Source organism: Lactuca sativa, chromosome 4 (assembly GCF_002870075.4).
Source record: "Lactuca sativa cultivar Salinas chromosome 4, Lsat_Salinas_v11, whole genome shotgun sequence".
Taxonomy (NCBI): Eukaryota; Viridiplantae; Streptophyta; class Magnoliopsida; order Asterales; family Asteraceae; genus Lactuca; species Lactuca sativa.
In genome coordinates this window covers 386866158-386888416 of record NC_056626.2, presented here as the reverse complement: position 1 = coordinate 386888416, position 22259 = coordinate 386866158, and the positions used below count along the sequence as shown (strand labels likewise).

General features: G+C 38.8%; 1 protein-coding gene and 1 pseudogene across 1 annotated transcript; both read left to right on the top strand.

Moving 5' to 3' along the window:
* The first annotated feature begins 11196 nt into the window (after window positions 1-11196).
* LOC111896877 (mitochondrial import inner membrane translocase subunit TIM23-2-like) lies at window positions 11197-15414 on the top strand (annotated as a pseudogene).
* Window position 15415: 1 nt separating this feature from the next.
* Window positions 15416-17462, top strand: LOC128133740 (zinc finger protein BRUTUS-like). Its single transcript, XM_052771271.1, has 4 exons — window positions 15416-15474; window positions 16615-16738; window positions 16984-17193; window positions 17276-17462. Exons 1-4 carry the CDS (start codon window positions 15416-15418, stop codon window positions 17450-17452), a joined length of 570 nt encoding a protein of 189 aa, XP_052627231.1. The 3' UTR covers window positions 17453-17462.
* The last annotated feature ends 4797 nt before the right edge of the window (window positions 17463-22259 follow it).

The window sequence follows — 22259 nt, the reverse complement described above, 5'->3', positions numbered from 1 at the left end:
GTGATATGTCTCCAACATAACTCTGTTTCTTTAAAGGTTGGAATGAAGGGCCTGAGAATCACAACAAAAGAAACAAGATTGCCAGTCTTTGTCCTGGAGGCAATCCCAAAAAGAAGATTTAATGATCAAGTCGGTTCGTCTCTTAGAGAGAAGGTGAAAATGTGTTAGGTAAGTGTTTAATGGTTTTTTTTCTTGATCCATTCTCTTGGAGGAGAAAAGACCTTTTCATACCTATGGTCGGGGGGACATTGTCACACCCCCAAACCTGAACGACGGAAATGTTCAGGGGTGGAGGACATCATGTGCAGTATCATAACAATTGAATAGTAAAGAAAGCAAACACAACCATTATATACATAATCAAAAAGCTATATCATTGTAAGCGTTACATGTTTCCAAAAGTCAATTACAATACGATGTCAAAAGTTTTGTTTAACGCCTTAGCGTCAAATCTTCAAAAGCTGTGATAACCTGTTTTACTGGTTTCCTGAGCATACAAGTTATTTAAAAAAGTGTCGACATTTAAGTTGGTAAGTTCATAAGCATTTGTATGAATAATAGTATGCTATTCATTGAGATGAAATCACGTTTATTTCCAAAAAATTCGATGTTTTCTATAAAATTGAACTATAGTGTTAAATGTTCGAAGACCGAAAAGTACAAGTATATATGCCATACTTAGTTTAGTAATATGTAGTTTTATTCGTCAATAAAATCATTTGAAGGGGTATATTTTTACGGAAAATAAGTGTATTGTCGATTTCAAGTAAAGTAATGTATTGTCGTTTATCATGTGAGTTTTCATAACCGTGCTGTAATGAATTGTTTGTCTCGATGTTCTTCAGGCATCAAAAATGTTATGAAATTTGTCACCCATAACCTGTCGGTCTGGCTGTAGCTATTAGGTAGGGTGCGGGATCATCAGTCCCGTATAGATTTGTACACAAGTATCACGCTCTCCGGGTGGAGACTCTAGTTATAAAACAGGACTTCCAGGTATACCTTTGGTAGGTACGATGGAGACGAATGACTCACAAATTTCCAACGAGATACGTGTTTTGTAATAAAAATGTTCGTACATGAAACTGTTACTCGTATTTTCATATAATCCTTTTCTTGCTTCGAAAGGTTAAAATAATGTGAATGTTTCCCAAACTATACCTATTATAGTTTAAAATGTATGTTTCGTCGAAAATGATAACCGTTTCGTTTTAACATGTCCTGCATGTAAATGTTTGCCAATTTGATAATAACATTGTTTTGCATAATTAATGTTTTCATGTAATAGATACATAAAATGTAAGAAAACATAAACAATGGTTTGTATATTAACACAAGTTTCCTTGTGTTTTACTTGTATCCCCCCCCCATTAAAATATAGAAAAAGTTATGAAAATGTAGGGGATTGTACTCACCTCAAGTGTGATAGTGGTTTAGATAACAGAATAGAGACGGTGGCTTCGAGCTAGAATATGGGAAGGAAGTCGTGATCCTAATAGTTTTAAACACATAATAACGTGTGATTAAAATGATACTATTAGTATAAGTGTTGTATAATATAGTTTTATGAGTAAAACTTACCAAATTTTATAGCTAATTTGAAGTGAAGATCTCCTGGAGATTGCTTGATCTTAATAATGAGAGAAATGTGTTTGATATTTGAGAGAGAAATGAGAGTGATTTCGTTTACTGGAAGTAGAAATGAAGAATGATCTCAAGTATGGGTTTTCGGCCATAATTTCCCAAGAGTAAAGGGTTTTCGGCCAATATATCCCAAGAGTAAAGGGTTTTCAACATAAGGCTCAAAGAGTAAAGTGATTTCATCCATGACATCCCAAAAGCAAAGGTTTTCGTCCTAGGTCTTCTAAAAGGGGGTGTTTTTGGATCTAGCACCACAAAAGTATTACATTTCGGTCCTTGTAAAGTCCCTAATCTGCCCGTGTATCAGTCAGATCCGTTTGATGGTGCGGAATCCCAATCAAACGGATGATGTTAGGTAAAAATAGAAGAGAAGGAGAAGAAGAATATTATGAATCTTGAATGTATTAATGATATGAATGGAATTCCTTACACAAGATTCACACACAAATAAAAGCTCCTGTCTCTCTGGCCGTAAACTACTAGTGTTGCTCAATCATCAATCTCTACTCCTCACCCTAACACCTCTATTTATACATGTTGGATATGGGCCGGAAACAAATCGGCCGTAAATGAGTTTACGGCCGTAAACTCTGCCGTAAACTAAAAAATAAATTAATATAATATTACATAAAAATAATTGTCTAGAAAAGTAAAGTATAAACCATATTTTTGACCCAACAATCTCCCCCTTGGTTTATAGCTTTCTTTTCTTAATGACCCAACAAGCTCCCCCTAAAAAGTAGCTGGCTCTTCTTGTTGATCTTCATTGGGAGCTTTGGCTTCAGCTTTAACCTTCGATTTCTTCACAGCATCAGGATGAACATATGAATCTTCAATGAATGACTTCATCTTGAGCACTTGAGGTTTTCTTCAGAATTTGGCATTGAACACACATTGGGTGAGGAGGCTTCTTGTACTGATTCTTGAAAGATGGCGCTTTCAGCTTGAGAATCTTCAGAGAGAACATCATAGAGAACAAATCTTCTAGATCATTTCAGCAGGTACAAAGATAGCAGTAGACTGATTGAGGAGGCTTCAATGCAATCGGTCACATAATCTTCAATTGCAGCTTCACCTTGCTTCTGGGGTTGAAGGATTGAATGTTAAAAGAATGATCTTCATTTCTTGCTCCTTCGAATGCGAATTCTTCGATGCTCACAGACGAAGCCTTTGGCTCAGAAATCTTCAACACAAACTCCATGAGTCTTATCTATACCTGAAATCACTTTTCAAGACAAAAACAAAACTAAAAGAAAACTTAGCATACAAATTAAAACATAAACAAAAATATTTTTGGATTTTTTTTATTAATTTTTGTTTGATTTTTTTTTATTTTCATTATTTTTTATTTTTAATTCTCCCCTAATATTTAAATTAGAAGAAACTATGACAAATTTAACAAAAATAAAAATGATATCTAACTTTAAGAGTGATTTGGGATCAAAGTTTTTAGACAACCTTTATCCACTTGTCGGTACCTTCCATATTCACATCTTTGTCTGGTCGATCGTCGGTATTGTTGTCCACTTAAACACGAAAAATTGTGACAAATTTAGGACATACTATTTGTTACAAGACAAGGTGAACTTAAGTTCCTAAAAAATTATATCTGATCCTAATTCCTTAAATACTATATCTTAAGGACCATTCATCTGACGATGATCAGGGATATTGTTGTCCACCTAAATTGAGCAACGAGATCTATAGACAATCTGTATGTGTTCAATTTTAAGTGTACTGGAACGTGTTTCCCGCTTCCTGATATGCCCCAGCCATCAAGAACTTCCAGAGTACTCCTTACACCGGGTGAGCAGACAACCATTCAGAGAGAGAAGAGGTTCAGAATTCTATTGCTAACTACTTCAGAGGGGTTGAGAAGAAGAAGGTTGCATATGCTGTGTACCAGGTCGGATTAGAAGTCGCGCAAAGGAGAGAGCATATGGCTAATAGATGAGAAGTTTTTCACACATATATTTCACACACATATATATTTCCTACAGAGAAATGGAGTTGCATATGTTGTGTACCAGGTCGGATTAGAAGTCACGCAAAGGAGACAATATATGACTAACAGACAGAAAGAAAGAAAATGATTTTCTACAGACCTAATTTATCGGAATTTACCAGTCGCCCCATCCAACTGGAATTAAGGACAGAATCCGCACATCGAGGAAAAGTTAAGCCACGGTTCCAAGTACGGGTTCATTTAATGTGACGAGTAGATTCCCATATATATCTCCCTGCTCAACCTATCCAAGCGTCGTATTGTCAGGCTGAACGTATCTAACTAGATCAAGATTTGTCAAGTCTATAAATTTCCTAAGTTCAAATTTCCCTAGTCAAGTCCATTTAAAATTTTTCGTGCCTACCGACACATCAAGTGAGAGCATAGACCCTTCAACTTCGGGTACATTATGCAGACTCAGGTTGCCTGTTATCACTTGATAATATCACTTCCCAAAACGTCTCCCTCAAACACATTTCATAACCAACATTTTGTTTTTATTTTCTGATTTTCTGATGTTTTTGGATTTTTTTTCCCCCTAAATTTGTGCATAGGAGAGAAACGAGAGTAAATGTGCAAATTTAAACTATCCTAAAACAAAAATTAGTCTTTAAAGTGAATCAGGTTAAGAAAAAACTTAGGAGTATTAGAGAAGAAAACGCAAACCGTAAGTCACCGATTGAATTTGCATCCAGAAGGTCTGAGAACAACAAGCATAACCTCAGAACAGATCCAAAAATTCTTCATGTCTTTAAGCACAAACCCCGTGAGTGATCACTTCCTTTATTCTCTTCCCGCAAAGGACACATACTCCCAAACAATATTCTGAGTGTTGTACAGTTGAGAGATGTCCCCTATCAAGTGCCAGGAACAGCCACTACCAACAAACCGAAGTCTGATGATATGCCTCCATAGCTGCTCCGACACATAGCGGGATTAGTTGGTCTTTGGAACCCAGTCCATTTTAAAACTGGGTCGACCTTTGTCATCCTTGCACGGTACTCTCTCCCATGACATATCCTGCTTATCGCAAACAGAAGACGATGAAATATTAGAGTCATAAGAAGAGTTAGGAGTTCTCAGCTTTGGAACCCATCTATATTCGGGTTTAACCCATTTCTTTTTCGATCCTATGGGTGGCTCAGTACTTGATTTAGAACTTGAAGCCGATCTTCTAGATGACTTTGACTTGACTGGTCTTGGCTTCACATGAGCACCTCTTGAGTTGGGCTTCTTGGCTGGCATTCCCTTCTTGCCCTTGGGATTTAGATTCTTGGCCTTGTGGGATTGATTCTTAGCCTTCTGCTCATTCCAGTCAACATTGTCTGAACGTGAACTGGAATGATTTCTTTTAAAGTATCTCCCACTTGGCGCGTTTTTCCATCCTTGAGCATAGTAGGAAACATATGCGCGATTAGGACAATTTCTGGCAATGTGTCCAGGTGTTCCACAGTGAAAACATGACTTTTTCTTCACTGTGAAGTTATTTATTCTTGCGCCTGGTGGCGTATCCTTGCCTTGTTTCTTGTTGTTCCCATATGCACACTTACAACAGGAACTTTGTTGCGCTGGAATTGGAGGCCTATATTTCTCAACGGCAGGTTTGTTAGAAGCAGCCAAGTTTGAAGCAACAGATTTAGAGTTCAAGGAGTCATTGGTTTGTTCAGAAGAACTCTCCTTGTTCTCATCCTCTGCTACTTTACCTGCACATGTAACAGAAACATCAATATTTTCAACATTAATAACTCCTCCTGACACAAATCCAGCTAGTTTTCCGTATTTAAGATGTGCCTCCCTGTCAATTTCTTCTTGTTTCATAGGGATGGATGTGTAGTTATGATTGTAAGGAGGAGGTACACTACCATACCCTAGACCCTTGTTTTGATTCCTTTTAAACTGCATTCTTTGGTCTATCATATTTGCAACCACCTCACTTGAGAAATCATATTTTCTAACATCAAGTTTGGCGGTTTTAAACTTTCCTTTCAAAGATTCAACTTCAGCCACTAGCTCAGCATTTTGTTTGACTACATAATCATAGTTTTCACATTTGTTACTGTAGTCTTCCTAAAGTTTCCTAAAGTCCTTGGTTTTTGCTTCCAATTCAACCTTCAGGGGTTTCTGTCCTTTCCTGAGTTGATATCCTTCATATCTAAGGTCTTCAACTTCTCTTTTAAATATATCAATTTGATCCCGAAGAAATTTAATCGTGGCTTCACAAGCTGGAGTACATGTAACTTCAGTGACCGGAATGTTTTCAGAACTCATTGTTTCTCTACACTTCAAAGCATCAAGTTCTTGAATAACATCAGCAAGACTAAGATGATTGAGATCTTTTGTCTTCTTGATGATGGCTACATTCATATCCCACGATTTTGGAAGTGAATTCAATAGCTTTTTTGTTTATCTCGGATTTAGACAAGAAGATCCCAGCTATATTCATCTCGGTAGTGAGTGTAGTAAACCGCTGCAACTGAGTTTCGAGCGTTTCTCCAGGGACATAATCGAAAAAATTGAAATTTTGTCTTAACATATCCTGACGACTCTCTTTCATGTTTTCAACTCCCTCGTAGACCTTAAAATCAATAATAAAAGAAACTAGAAGCAAATGTCAAATTTAAAATGCATTTTTTTTATTTTATCTTTTTTTATTTTTATTTTTAAAAACAACCTTAAAAGTCAAATTTAAAAAAATCAAACTCAAAAGTCGAACTTGAAAAGTCAAACCGAAAATCTAAATTTGAAAATTTAAAAATTAAACGAAAAAGTCAAAGTTTAAAATCAAAGGTCAAACCTGAAACTCAAAATCAAAATTTGAAATAAAAAAGTCAAAAATAAAGAAGAAAAAAAATAAAAACAATTTATTATTATTATTATTATATTTTTTTTATTATTATTATTTTAATTTTGGATGAAAAGGAATTTAAAATTAAAAGGAATTGAGTTTTGGGGTTAAAAGTGAAAAAAATGTGAAATTGGAACCGAATATGACGGGTTATATTCAAAACTTCGGGGGATAGAAACAAGTGATCAGCTGGAAGATTTGGTAAGGCGTGTCGTAGAGTATAGAAGAGGCGCAGGTTCGATCCTTGGCACCTGCGAAATCCCTTACCTTTTTTTAATGAACACAGATGCGAATTTCGGACCCTATGCGAGCCTGACCACGAATCCGAGGCGAGGACCGTACACATGCGAAGCTGAAAACTCGGAAGGCCGTAATCTCGGACCAAGAACCTCGGGCCGTGAACTCCGAGGCCGTAAACTCCGAAGCCCTAGTTGCCGCCCCCGAGAAACCCTAGTCGTAAACTGTTTACGGCCAAGAACCCTTCATTGGTTTTTCATCTCTTTTTGCTCTAAAACTCGATCAAAAACTCGTTTTTATGGAAAATGAAAAGAAGAAACCCCCCTTAATTTTCAGAGATCTATCCAAAAACGCAAAAATATTTCGAAAATAAGTTCAAATAATGCCCCAAAATAGAGTTTACGACCCAAGAACTTGGTGTTTACGGCCGTAAGCTTGGACCGTAAACACAGAATATTCGATTTTTGGATGAAACAATAAATCCTTTTGACTGATACAACTTGGCTCTGATACCAATTGTAAAATCCCTAATCTGTCCGTGTATCAGTCAGATTCGTTTGATGGTGCGGAATCCCAATCAAACGGATGATGTTAGGTAAAAATAGAAGAGAAGGAGAAGAAGAATATTATGAATCTTGAATGTATTAATGATATGAATGGAATTCCTTACACAAGATTCACACACAAATAAAAGCTCCTGTCTCTCTGGCCGTAAACTACTAGTGTTGCTCAATCATCAATCTCTACTCCTCACCCTAACACCTCTATTTATACATGTTGGATATGGGCCGGAAACAAATGGGCTGTAAATGAGTTTACGGCCGTAAACTCCGCCGTAAACTAGACCATAAATTAATATAATATTACATAAAAATAATTGTCTAGAAAAGTAAAGTATAAACCATATTTTTGACCCAACAGTCCTAGGTGGTGGGGGTACAATCCTTGCTTTTGCTTTATTTCTTTAACTTGCATTGACTTATAATAATTAAATCTAACACGTTTTTCACATATATATATATATATATATATATATATATATATATATATATATGTGTGTGTGTGTGTGTGTATATATATATGTATATATATATATGTGTGTGTATATATATATATATATATATATATATATATATATATATATATATATAACCCATATAAGTATAGTTTTCAAAATGTAAGTATGTATAATTTATATAGGTATGGCTTTCAAAGTATGTTCATACAATAACTTATATAAACATTCCCTTATGGCAATCCAAGTTATTATTGTATAACTGTTATCATGTGAATTTACTTGCACATGGTTGCAATTTAAACTTTTTATCTGAACATGTTTGATTTACAATGATTTGAAATAATGGATTGTTACAGACAGTGTTGGATTAGATGTCTAAGCCCATAACTATTATTGGTATGTACTTGACCCGAGAGTAGTATGGTCCATTTGGATTGCATATCATCAGGACAATTTGTTAGGATGGACTTTTGAGAGAAGGTTATATATGATTTATTAATATATTATAAGTTATAATATATTAATATGAAATAGTATGTTTTAATTAGTAATGATCAATAATTAGTTTGGAATTAATTTAGTGATCAAAGGAGACTAATTAAATTTGTGGGGACTAATTATGGTAATTAGTTATATTTATATGTATTGGGCTTATGATCCATGTTGGACCAAGTTTATGTTTTGATACATAAAGAGTTGGGTCACATGAACCATGGATCATAACACCCATGGGTATGGATTTGGGTTATACCCATGACCCTTGGAATCCTACATATAAATAGGCCACTCCATAGCCAAAATCGCCACTTCTAGTTCTTGTAGCTCATGGAGTTGATTTTGGTGTGGAAGGAATTCTCTCTCAAGTTCTACCTTTTTCCTTGATGTGTTGTGAGTTCATTTGAGGCTTGCACACTATTGGGGCTAAGCTCTTAAGGCCAAATACATCAAGACATCAAGCTACATAAAGGTATGTTACCCTAACTAGTATCTTATACGGTTTATGTCAAATGCATGCTAACTATAGGTTTAATGCCTTGGAAACCATTTGCAAGTATAATTTGTGAAAACATAGATCCAAGGTATTTAGGGTTGTATGTGCATCATAGGATGTAGTAGTACTAAAACCCTTCAGACATATCCCCGACAATATCTTTTACCTCTTCAGGTTTGACAAGGATAAACGGCCTTTGATTGGTAGACCATGCTCCTCGAGTGGTCGTTTTCCATTGGTACAGGTTTTCCAGGAGCAACGTTCTGAGCGCTACACATGTCGCTCTTAGAGGGTATCAGTTTGTGTTAACCTTGGCTTTGGTGCTTTGGCGCCAAGGAATGAATATGGGATCCCAAGGGCGAGGGCGAGAGCGAAGACCTGACATTAAACATATGTCGCTCTTTTCCCAAACTGCATATCAGACTTATGGTTCCGCTATATTTGACGTATTGCTGGTGGGGTACATTAACAAGTCCCCTAGGATATTAGACGTCAGTGTTTGCTTAGGGTAACTGAGTAGTTTTAGCTTAGATATGGGCATCGTTTGGTGGGAACAATTCATGATGTGTTTATGATGTAATAGAGCTGTTTTGACGAGATAGCGTAGTTTCGTTTCGATTCTTCATTTCTTCTTTTCATTCTGTTCTGGCGATATAGCGTTGTCTCATCCTCTTTTATCGCTTCTCCTTTCTCCTATATTTTCCCTCTCCGATTCCTGATGACTTTTGTTAGATCTGGAATCGCTCCTACACCCGAGGAATTCAAGTCTCTTCAATTCCGGTTTGGGTTCATGCCTGAGCATGGAGTTCAATTCTTGTCCAAAAGGTCTACGATTTATCAACCGCTAGCCGGGAAGGTCGATATTCCGGTAGCGATATTTGAGACTGGGTTTCGTCTTCCTGCTTCGAATTTCTTCGACGAGGTTATGCGAGAATATGGTTTCTCTGTTCACGAATTGACCCTAAACGCTGTGAACAAGATAGTTGGGTTTGAGTTAGGGTGTCGAGCATCGGGTGTGCTTCCCCATCTTCAAGTATTCTAGTCTTTCTTCAGTTTGTCTACCCATTCAGGTGTTCACACCTTTTCTCAGCGCCGAAACACTCATTCCTTTATAGTTAACCAGAAAGCGCCTCGAAAGAACTGGTAGGATCGTGGTTGTAGGTTAACAATGATTTGGTCGGGGCTGGCTATCCTCGTGTGCATATGGCTTCAGATCGGGCACCCAACTATCGAGGGTTGGTTTTTCGGTGGCTCGTGCATTAAGAGGGATTTGATTTAATGGTGAATATTGGCTGGATTGTGTATTGGCAGCAGTCGGAATAAGCGTTGCTCAGCGGTCGCTTGGAAAGATGCCTTAGTTTTTATGGACAATGATGGTAAGTGCTACCTTCCTTCCCCCATTTTTTCCTTTCTTTATTTGATATCAAGTTTCTTTTTTTGAAAAGAAAAGGGTTTTGCGTTGTCGTTTCAGGTAGCGAGAGGCTTTTGTCTCTTGAACAAGTGTTATTGGGGGATTTTGAAGGGGATCTTCAGCATCACGAAGTACCTCAAGTGGAGACACTATCGGCTCTAGCCAAAGTTGGCACTGTTTTTAAGGGCGATGTCCCTCCTGTTGAGTCAGGGGTTAGGTTGCTTATGCGGTCAACGGATCAGGTGTGGCTAGTGGCCAAGTCATCTCCTGACGTTGGTCTGCTGCTGCGGATTCCGTTCTCGAGGAGGATATCAGCAACACTATTGACCAACATTTGCTTCGGAAACTCAACATTGATCCTATGCTTTCCAAGTCACCCAATTTTGTTGAGATTGTTGATGGTGACGATCCACATACAATGGAGACGGCGTATTTGCGTCGGCTGGGAGAACCAGGCGTTGTGGGCACTCGCTCTATCTCGGGCTCAGTTTCTGGTGATGCCTTATCGACGGTGGGTCCTTTGCCTTTGGGTGCTCCTGGTGTGTATCTCCCGGGGTGGAACCTTACGCCTGGTTCCCTTTTATCGAAATAGGGTCGCACCCATGAGTGGTTCCGACATGCGTTTCCTTTAGCTACTCTAGAGGCTCTCGGTGCTCTTTCTTATTCTCACATGGAGAATGATCTTCAGTATGTCGTTGCTCGTTACTTGGTGGAGGTTGCTGCTCGACTTCGTTACATAGGGGTCGATTTAGCGGAGTTATTTGTTGTTAAATCAAAGCTTGACAAGCTTGCAAAGAGGGTTTGGCTTCACGAAAAGGAGCGATGCAAGTTTGATGAACGCTACCTCATGCTGTATGGGGAGAAAAGTGTTGTAGAAGCTCAGGTGGTGACTCTGGATAGGGAGGTTAATATCTTATCCCAGCAAGTCTAGAATTTGGTCTCGGAGAAAGAAGCATTGGTAGAGCATTTGGCACTGCGAGACGATCAGTTCGCCGCTGATGTCTCAAGGAGGAAAGCCTTGGAGGCTGATTAAGATTGGGTTCTTCAGATGGGGGTGGTTCGTGTGGTGGGCCGTGTTGTCGAGAGTAGTGAGTTTGCACTTGGGATTCATTGTGTGAAGTTCGTGTGCGTTGTTGCTGGTATAAAGATGGGGAAGTGGATGGCACGAGTGTGGTCGGTTGGCAGCGGTCCTGGATCGTCCGATCCGGACACTGCGACACGGTCTGTCGAAGCGATGCATGCTGCCATCAAGGCTTTTGCCGAGACAGACTTCACGTCTTATCTCCATTTAGTTGAGATCATCCTTTCTGATCTTTTCCAACTATGCTCTGAAGAGGAGGAACTCGCTTTAAACGGTAGTGTTAAGGGCGCTGCCTTGACTCAACCTTGCCAGGGTTGATTTTTCTTGTGTGTTTTTTTTTTGTGTTTCTATTTTTGTATGTACTTTCTGGAACGCTATTGTTTTCCTATTTTGGCGAGCTTCTCTTTTTGTTTGTGGAGGTGACTCCCCAAAGAGTATTTTGTAGGCCTTGTTTTTGGTCCTTAGCTGGGTGACCAATTGTTTCCCTTTTGTGGTCGCTTAAGGTGAGCCGAGATCTTCACCTCGAGACTCCATGGACTCATGTGTGTTATGTTATCAGGGGAAGATTATGATCTTGCGAACCCTTTGAGTATGCCTGGTTCAAGAGCCTAGATGCTTTATTGCTTGTTTAAACCGACATGTTCATAGGGGGTCATCTCCTATGGAGATTTGCGGCTACATTTTGGCGGTTTATTTTGCTCAAATGATGTGGGTGATCAGCCCGTGTTGTCATTTGGTGAATTCGCATGCCCCTTTGTCTCTATTTTTGTACCTTATGTTTGTGTTTATGTTTATATACGCATGTGTGTATGTCGACGAGTAAGGTTAGTCTACTATCTGTAGAGACTTTGTTAATCGGAAAGTTTTAGAGACAACTTAAAGATTTTCATGTCAGCATTTGACCGAGGAGTAATTCTTAGGATGGAGGTCCGGGTATCACTACCCCCTCTTTTGGTTACACCACTTTCTAGTTGTTTTACAATAAAAAGTGGCGCAGTTTGCGCGCATTCCATGTACGAGGTACCAGTCTCCCGTCTTGTGCATCCAATATGTATTCTCCATCCCAGTGAGTCCCCACTAATTTGTATGGTCCTTTCCAAGTCACGCTTAGATTGCCTGGTGGATCCCAGTGGCTAGCCTCGTTCTTACTCAGTACCCATTCTCCTATTTTGAAGTTCTTTACCGACACCTGTTTGTTGTAAAGGTTTTTTGTATGGGCTTTGTAGGCCACTTTTCGCAGTCGAGCAGCTTGATGTTTCACGTCTAGCTTGTCTAGGTCTTGCTTTCGTTCTACCTCGTTCGAGTCTGCATCGAAACTGGTTACCCACAATGATTCACTTAGAATCTCGAGTGGGAGCACCGCTTCCATGTTGTATGTTAGGCTGAAGGGTGTCTCTCCCATTGCTGACCTCGCGGCAGTATGATACGACCACAATACTGTTGGCAGTTCTTCCATCCATTCCCCTTTCTGTTCTCATCAGGCATTTCTTAAGCCCGTTCACAATGGGCTTGTTTGATACTTCGGTCTAGCCGTTCGCCAGGGGGTGTGTGACTGAGGTAAAGCGACGATGGATCCGCTTTTTCTTGCACCATTCTTTGATGGGTCTTCCCTCAAACTAGGTGTCATTTTCGCTTATTAGGACCTTGGGGGTGCCGAATCGAGTTGGGATGTTCTTCCACATGAATCTGATCATCTACCTGTCCGTGACTATGGCTAGGGGCTCCACTTCAATCCACTTCGTGAAGTAGTCAACTGTGACTAATAGGAACTTCAATTCCCCTGGGGCTGTCGGGAATGGTCCTACGGTATCGATTCCCCATTGGTGGAAGGGCCATGGGCTGCTGATGTTGGTCATGGTCGTCGTTGGCTAGTTATGGAACGGGGCGAATGCCTGGCATTCCATGATTTTTTTTATGACTCTCGCCGCATCTTTGTGTAGGTTAGGCCAATATACTCCTATACACAATATTTTACCCGTGAGTGCCCGTGCCCCCTTGTGTTCTGCAACTTCGACCGAGTGGCTTTCCTCTCGGAGAACATGGCCTTCTTCGTGTGAGACGCATCTGATCCATGATGCTAGATACCCTATATTGTACAATTTCACGCCTTTTATAACGAACGCGGGGGGGGGGCTTTGATTTTTATTTGCTTGGCCTCTTCTAGGTCATCCGGGAGGATCCCATGATGCAGGTAATCTAGGTATGGCTTTGTCCAGTCCGGCGATTTTGTGACGGCATCGACTTGCTTGTTGTCGATTCTCCTTTCTCTAAGAACCTCTACCAGTACCTTCTTATTTAGGTGATCAAAGGACGTCAATGCCAGCTTGCTAAGAGCGTCGGCTCTTGTATTGTCCCCCGTGGGTATTTGTTTGATTTCGAAGCTATTAAATGAATGTGCTAACTTCCGTTTCTTTTTCCTGGTATCTTTTCATCCTTCGATCTTTGGCTTCGTAAGTGCCATTGATCTGGTTGGTTATCAATAGTGAATCACTAAAACCCCGGAGGTGTTTCGCTCTGACTTCTAGTGCCAATCGGAGCCCTGTGAGGAGTGCTTCGTACTTAGCCTAGTTGTTCGAAACCTGAAAGTCGAATCTTAGGGCGTATGTTATTACATCTCCCCTAGGGTTTTTGAGGATTAGACATACGCCTAAACCCTCCTTACTTGCGGCGCCATCAGTGTGTAGTTCCCATATGTCTTTCCTTGCCTCGGGCTCTAGCGGGTCTGGTGGTAAGACCTTTGGTATTCCTCTAAGTACATCTGATATTTCTACTAAGAAGTCTGCTAAGGCATGGGACTTGATACTGGTTCACGAGCGGTAATCTATGTCGTGCTCCCCTAGTTCTATTTCCCATTTCGCCAATCATCCTGACTTTTCAAGTCTCAGCATGACCTTTTTAGTGGGAAGCTGGTTAGCACTTCAATTTCATGTGCTTGAAAATAGTGTTATAGGCGTATGGTCGTGTAAATAGGGCCCGTACCAGTTTTTCCAAGACTAAGTAGTTGATTTCACTACTAGAAAACAGCCCTTTAATGACGCGCAAACAATGACACTCGCTGATAGAGGATGCGCATTTGTGCGTGCCCTAAAAAATAATGTCAGTTTTGCAAAATTTGAAGGACAGAGAACACGCATTTTGTGCGCGCCCTAAAATTAGTGTCCAAGAAAAAAAATTAAAAACACGGAGGGCACCTATCATAAAAATGTGCGTCGTGTAAATGTGTCGCTTTATATTTTTTTTAAGGAAGGTGCGGTCTCTGATTTTTAATAGCCCGGGGGGAATGAAATCCCAAAAAATTAAACACCCCGCCTCTAAAATCCTCTACCAAAAAACCCTAATAGTTCTTTATGCAGTTCTTCTCTCTCTCTCTCTCTCTCTCTCTCTTGCTCTATCTCTCTCTCCTTTGGAATCAGATTCTTGAAAGATCGAAACCCTAATCGTAGCCCTAACTACGACCTATATTACCAACCGTGATCTTTAGATCAAAACGAAAGCGGCGACCACCATGACAACCGTCAACTATACAATCCTTACCAAGATCTTATAGAGTCCCCGCACAAACCCTGTATAAACCTCCCACATCTCCTGAATACCTCTTTCAAGAGGAATCCATCGCTCAACGACGTTCATGGGGCGAAAACCTGACATACTACACTGGTATTGGTTACCTCAGCAGCGCAGTAGTTGGCGCCGGGAAAGGTTTATTAGAGGGCATGAAGGCTTCTGAGGCTAGAGACACCATGAAACTTAGGGTTAACTGGAATGAAATGCGTGGTGGTTGGATTAGCGACTGGGGCGTAGTGGTTGGATTAGCGACTGGAGTGCTTTACAAAACGGCGGCCGGCCCTAGGTCGACGGCTGCTGCCGGAGCTATTGGTGGAATAGCGGTGAGATTAGTCATGACAGGGAAGCAGATTTTGAAGAGATACGTACCAATCTGAGCTCGATCTGTATTCAATTTCATCTTACTACAAGTTTTGGTCTTTTGAGATCTCCAAAGGTGATTCATCTGTAGTCTTTTACAATATTTTAGTATTTTACAATATTTTAGATGATTGACATAATTTGGCATGGAATGAAATGCGTGATTTTGTTTTGTGCACTTGATAGTTAAAACCCTTTATGTTGTGTACTTTGTAAGTGACTGGAAGGGTTTAGTCACAAATAAATCATTGTAGACTTTGATATGGGAATTGTATCAACACAGGTTTTTGTGGCTTTATTGGTTGATGAATATTTGTTCAGGTGAGAACACAAATTGAATATTTGGTTGATGAATATTTCTGATGTTTGATTATTGCAGATACAGGGGCTGTAAGGCTTTAAATTTATCATGTTCTAATTGTTGTGACTACACAACACGAAGTTTAAACTCGCGTGTTGTTGGTGAGTCTGAGAGAGGAACAATATGCCTCCAAATCATTCTTTACTAAATTTACCGATTCAATTACACGTGCCCCCATGGTATTCTTTGACTCTACTCCAGTTGGACGAATTCTGACAAGGGTAAGATAAAAAAAATTAACTGAATTCAAATGGTAACATATTTACTTTCTTCTGACGAATTCACTTTTTTATCTTTACATGTTTTCATAAATTCAAATGATAACTCTCAAGTTGATTTCCCATGATCAACAAGACAACAACTATCCATTAAGTAGTGTCTGGAAAATGATGTTACTGAAGTATTTGAGAAATGGAATAGATAATAGATGAGCGTAAATTTGTAAAAAGTTAGGATCTAATCATCTAACCCTCAGCTTCTCTATTAAATTGCTCTATGCTTTTGCAGAGTTGAAGTTGCTTGAGCTGCACATCCTACTGCAGATGTATTTATTAATTTCGCGTCCTACAGAATGTCAGTTTTAATTTTTAAGTTTTTACTTTTATATCATTCTTAAATCTTTCTATCAATTTGACTTAAAAATTGCAAATTTTATATTTATTAAAAGTTTTCAAGTTACAAGAAGTAATGATATTGATTACTCCCCCACAAACGTTTTTTTCAAGAACTCGGTTGTTGGTTAGTGACTTCAACAAACATTTATAAAAATTCTGAAAAGGATAATATACTTATTGTACTTGGAACAGGGACCAAAATGTTACACTTCAAATAAGGACCAAAATTGCAAAAAAAAAAAACTTAGTAGGACCAATTTTGCAAAAATTCCCTATAGCCAAGGACCATTTTTGTAATTTACACCTACTGTTTCAAAATTGGAGCAAAACAGAAATTTGGTTACTATATTGATAAAAATTGTTTCAATAAACATAAACCTACTAAATCATACTACAACACATCAACACCACATCATGTCAATTAAAAATACAAAAATTCACAACAAAACAATTGTTTCATGACATTTGTTCCTTATTTTACAACAGTGCTGCTGCTTTATCCAATCTTGCCCTCAAACAGCCCACCATCATAGTTGTGGCTATTATAGCTAAAGGTGTTCTTGAATCTGACACCAAGGAATTGATCATATACGCAAGAGCAAATAAAAAGGTAAATGGAATGGGACCCACATTCTAAATTTTCACTTTCAACATATAAATATTTCATATTATATATCAAAAGTAATGATTTTGCGGGTTGTTATTGGGCCAACAACTGTTGGTGGCTTCATTCTTTGATATTATATATCAACAGTAATAATCCTACTAATTTTCTTATCAGTGGCTTCATTCTAAAAAGATATGGTGCTATGTTGCATAAGATTTGTAACATGTTTATTTCTTTCATACTTTCAGGTTATTTTTCCAGCTTTAGACATCCGTGTCAAGAACGTGGCTAGAACGTATTCTCTTGAACACGAGGGTGAAAGTGTCATCTTTGATCAACTATTCACATTACTGGATTCAGACATGCAAAATGAAGAAAGCTTTAGAAGAGAATTAGCATCCTGCACATGTGCCCTTCAAACATCAATCAATCAACACATGTCCAAAGAAGAAGAACAGGTAATAATGTCTAACAAGTTTATCCAAGAATCATGTTTTTATCTCAATATTCAAATAAAATAATTGTTAATTCTCATTTTAGGTGTTCCCCTTGCTCGTTGAGAAATTTTCATTTGAGGAACAAGCTTCGTTAGTTTGGCAATTTTTATGCAGCATTCCTATAAACATGATGGCAGAGTTTCTTCCATGGCTTTCAGCTTCTGTATTTTCTGAAGAACGCCATGAGATGCGTAATTATTTATGCAAAGTAATCCCATAAGAAAAGCTACTTCAACAGGTCAGCAAGGGTATTCTTGTCCATGTTCATCTTTTACTCATTTTCTCGTTCCTATCTGACAAATTACTTCTTATTCTAATTTAAGATTATATTCACGTGGATGGATGGTGCAAATGGTTTTAAAAAGCGAAAAAGCTCTGAAGAGTGTGAGGAAGGGCATTATTGTCCATGTTTATCTTCCAGACCTAAAAAACGAGAATCTTTCTTGAGGTCAATTGACGATTCCACAGATTCACTACCTGATCGCCCTGTAGATGAAATATTACACTGGCACAAAGCTATAATAAAAGAATTAATTGGTATAGCTGAAACAGCTAGAAGGATACAGTTATCTGGAGACTTTTCAGATATATCCGCGTTTAATAAAAGACTCCAATTTATTGCAGAAGTTTGCATATTTCATAGGTACCCTTCTGTAGCAATCACGTGAATTTGACAAGTTTGCATATTGAAACATTGATAATTTGATACTAATTTTATCCTTTTGAATGCAGTATTGCGGAAGATAAAGTTATATTCCCTGCTGTAGATGTTGAGCTGTCATTCGCCCAAGAACACACAGAAGAAGAGAGTGACTTTGACAAATTTAGATGTTTGATTGAAGCATACAAAAAGAGGGAGCAAATTCATCTTCATCTGAATTTTGTTCAAAGCTATGCTCACATGCTGATCATATCATGTCCATCATTGAGAAACATTTCAAAATGAAGAACTTCATGTGAATGAGTGAAATAGTGAATCACTAGTCTTTCTTTTTATGACTTTTATTTACCATAACGCCCTTATGTGATTTCAATTTCAGGTTCTCCCACTTTCACACAGGCATTTTATTCCTAAAAGACAACGAGAGCTCTTATACCAAGGTTTATGTGTAATGCCTTTGAGAGTAATTGAATGTGTTTTACCATGGTTAGTTGGATCACTTACTAAAGAGGAATCAAAATCATTTCGCCACAATATGCATATGGCAGGTTTGTCTATTTTTGTCAAAATTTTCTCAAACCATTGTTTATTTATTTCTTCATTGTGAAGTCTAAGTTTCTAACTCTTAACACATGGTTTTTGTTAGCTCCTCCTTCCGATATTGCCCTTGTCACTCTGTTCTCCGGTTGGGCTTGCAAAGGGCGTCCAAGGGAAATATGCTTGTCTTCAGGCACAACAGGTTGTTGTCCTGCAAGGGCATTTTTGGAATCCAGTAATGGTTGCAATCCACCTTGTTGTGCAAGGGCATTTTTGGAAATATGCTTGTCTTCAGGCACAACAGGTTCTTTCTTTCTCTCTCTCTCTCTCTAACTATATATATATATATATATATATATATATATATATATATATATATATGATGGAGTTTCACTTGATTTCTTTCTGGTTTAAATTTACACTACACGACACATGCAATAGTCTTTAAAATTAATAGCCAGTTGGCAGTATGTTCACTCATTATGTACCCTTTTTAAAGTTGTTTAATTATATGTATAGCTAAACAAGCTAGCTAGGTGCATAATACGATTCATTTGAATCTTGAGTTTTCTACTGAATATTGCTTTGGACTCATAACAACAGGTTGGGCGCAAGTTTTACACCAATGGGCTATAAGGTGGACTGAGGTGATAGATCAACCAGAGGGGTCATCCTTTTAAAATATTGATTTTATCCTCTTTATATGTTAAAGGACTTGGTAGATCATCATCTAGTGGAATCTTGAGTTCCATTAGTTATGGAGCCAATGAGATTGCTTCTTCTGTTCTAGCAAGTATCACAAGTCAAAGTAAGAAAAACAAATGGAATTTCAATCGAATGAATTTAGATAAAGATAAAGGTCATTATCATTTTTCCCTGAAAACCCTGAACCTCTGAATATTTAGTGATAAAGCAAAAGGGTTGGTAATTATTATTATTATTATTATTATCATTATTATTATTGTTATTATTATATTTAATTTTAATAATGTTTGCAGATAAAAGTGGAAAGAAAGAAAAGGGGGAGAAGTCTGGTGTTGGTGAAAAAGCAAAAACAAAGGGAGCCGTTGAACACCCCCAAAATCCGGTGGCCACTGCCCACAGAACAGGTAAGGATTCTTTGATTTGTTTTTTTTACTGATGTGTTGTTTTTCGGTGACCACCAGCCACCACCGGAAAACCACCTTTGAAGCCAACCCGGAGAAATCCCGCTGCCACTGTCATATAACAGATATGTTTTTTTATGTTATTTTATTTTGGTTGGATAATCTTATAAATTTTTCGATATCTTGTATGCCTCCTATGATTATTTGTATAATTGTTTGAAATTGATTGTGTGAAAGTCATCTACTAAAGCAAGGTTGGTGTAAGAGTTGATGACGAGAACATTGTTCCAAGACCTTCAGTGAGTTATGACGATGTCCTTTAATAGCAATGTAGTATTAGGTTATATAGTTAGCAATGATTATTTGTATTTGACATTTTAGTGCAATGAATTATGTTTCTTATTTATTGTATTTTATTTTGTATGACATTAACATTTGTGTAATGGATTGTATTTTTTGTATATGGTATTTTATTTTTTATTATGAAACATGAAATGCAAATTTAATTTGAAAATTAGTAAATCTATAAATAATTTTTTTTAAAAGAAAAATAAAAATTACGATACGCAAAAATGTGTGTCATCTTCATTTATGACATGGCCTTTCTTGACAGGGGTTTTAATGATACGCATTGTGTGTCATTAACACGCGCGTCGTAAGGTTACGACACGCGGATGCGTGTCATCTTCCTTTATGACAGGGCCTTCCTTGATACACATTGCGTGTCGTAAACGCGCGTCGTAATTGCGCGTCGTAAATGAGCGTCGTCTCTCTTTATGACAGGGCCTTCCTTGACGCGCATTTGCGCGTCGTCTGAGCCTTTTACGACGCGCAATGAGCGTCGTAAAAGGCTGTTTTTCTAGTAGTGTTTTGGGGCCTTTTATGTACTGCTGACTGCTTCTTGTTTCTTTCTGCCGTTAGTATCGATGATATGGCTTCATCGGTCGTTGCGAGGTATACCTATAAGGTTTCTCCTAGGAGGGGGCTCGCCACTGTTGGTAGCCGATGAAGGGCCTCCTAAGCATTGGAGGGTTGTATCGGCCTCTTTCGTCCATTTGAGTGACTCTTGTCGACACACCCTTTCCGGGTGTGGAAGAGTGGTAGGGCTTTTTTCTACTCATTTGGCTATGAACATGCCTAGTGCAGTTAGCCTTCTGTTGATTTCCTGGACCCCTTTTATGCTATGTGGGGTCTTGGAATCAAGGAATTCCTAGATCTTGACTTGGTTTGGTTTGATTCCCTCTTTAGTTATTCGGTATCCCAAGAACTGGCCCTCTTCTACCCCGAAAGTGCATTTTCTCGGGTTGAGTTTCATCTGTGCTCGTGCCAGGGTCTGGAGAGTCTCCTCGACATCATGGATAAATGTTGCTTCGTTGCGACTTTTAATGACCATGTCATCGACATATACTTCCAAATTCTTTCCGATCTTCTCTGCAAAGACTGTATTCACCAGGCGCTGGTATGTCGCACCGGCGTTTTTAAGGCCGAATGTCATTTTCTGGTAGCAGAACGTGCCTCAATCGATGTGGAAGGTCGTCTTTTCCTTGTCTTCCAGTCGCATCTGGACTTGGTGATAGCCTTTGTAGGCGTCAAAAAAAACATTTGAGTTGGAAGCCTTCCAGAGATTCGACCTTCAGGTCTATTTCCAAGAGGGGGTAATGGTCTTTTGGGCATGCATTATTTAGGTCGGAATAGTCGATGCACATTCGCCACGATCCGTTGTGCTTCTTTACAATTATCGGGTTTGATATCCATGTAGTGAACATTGCTTTCCGAAGGATGCCTGCATCTACAAGCTTTGAGACCTTTTCATTGACTGCCTTGTTTCTATCACTTTCCTGCCCCCTCCTTTTTTTCTTTATCGGAGTACTTCCTTGTATGATGTTTAGACTGTGTTCGATTATCTTTCGGTCCACTCCGGTCATATCCGCAGGCTACCATGCAAATACCTTGGCGAAGCGTGTTAGTAGTGCAACTATTTGGACTTTGGTTTCCGCCAATATAATGACTCCGATCTTTATTGTTGGTTCAGGGTGTTCGCCATGTGTTACGTGCTTTTATAGTGGGTGGTCTGCTTTAGATTTCTTGGGGGCACTGACCATGTCTAATGCTGCCATGATTTGGTGACACGTCCGCCTGTGCAAAGTGTCGGTGACAAGGGTTATTGATCCGGACTGTGTGCCGAATTTTAACAAGTCGTGAATTGTTGACGGCATAGCTTGCAGCTTTAAGAGTTTCAGGAGCCCTAACCATATGTTTTGTTCTGCTGGGTAGCGTATCATAGAGGATTCAATTGTTTGTGTCCTGCTCTCTCTCCCGTCGTACCTGACTAATGTTAGTGGGAGGTGTATTGTTCCGAGTGGCCATAGGCTATGTCCTGTGAAACCAACCAGAGGTCCACCCATTGGGGGTTACATTTCTTCCTTCCAGGAGTCTATTAGTTACTGGAAGCAATGTTCTTACAGGATATCCGTGTTACTGCCATTATCTATGTAGACTCGATGGATATGTTTGTGATGTATGCACGCAGTTATTAGAAGCGAGTCTCTGGGATTCCAATCTTTCGGTATTGGATCTTCCGTAGAGATGTTGATTTTTATTGAAAAAATTTAGGAACCCAAAACTTATTGGGTGCTTCATTAGTAGTTTTTGAAAATTCTTTGAATTTAAAAACCACGTTTTCACTTTGTCTGAGACACTATCCATTAAATCAACATCATCAG

Coding starts and splice junctions, on each gene's coding strand:
- LOC128133740 (XM_052771271.1), top strand. CDS start 15,416: ATGGGAATTGTATCAACACAGGTTTTTGTGGCTTTATTGGTTGATGAA. Junction 16,739..16,983: donor ACGCAAGAGCAAATAAAAAG/GTAAATGGAATG, acceptor TCATACTTTCAG/GTTATTTTTCCAGCTTTAGA. Junction 17,194..17,275: donor TGTCCAAAGAAGAAGAACAG/GTAATAATGTCT, acceptor TTCTCATTTTAG/GTGTTCCCCTTGCTCGTTGA.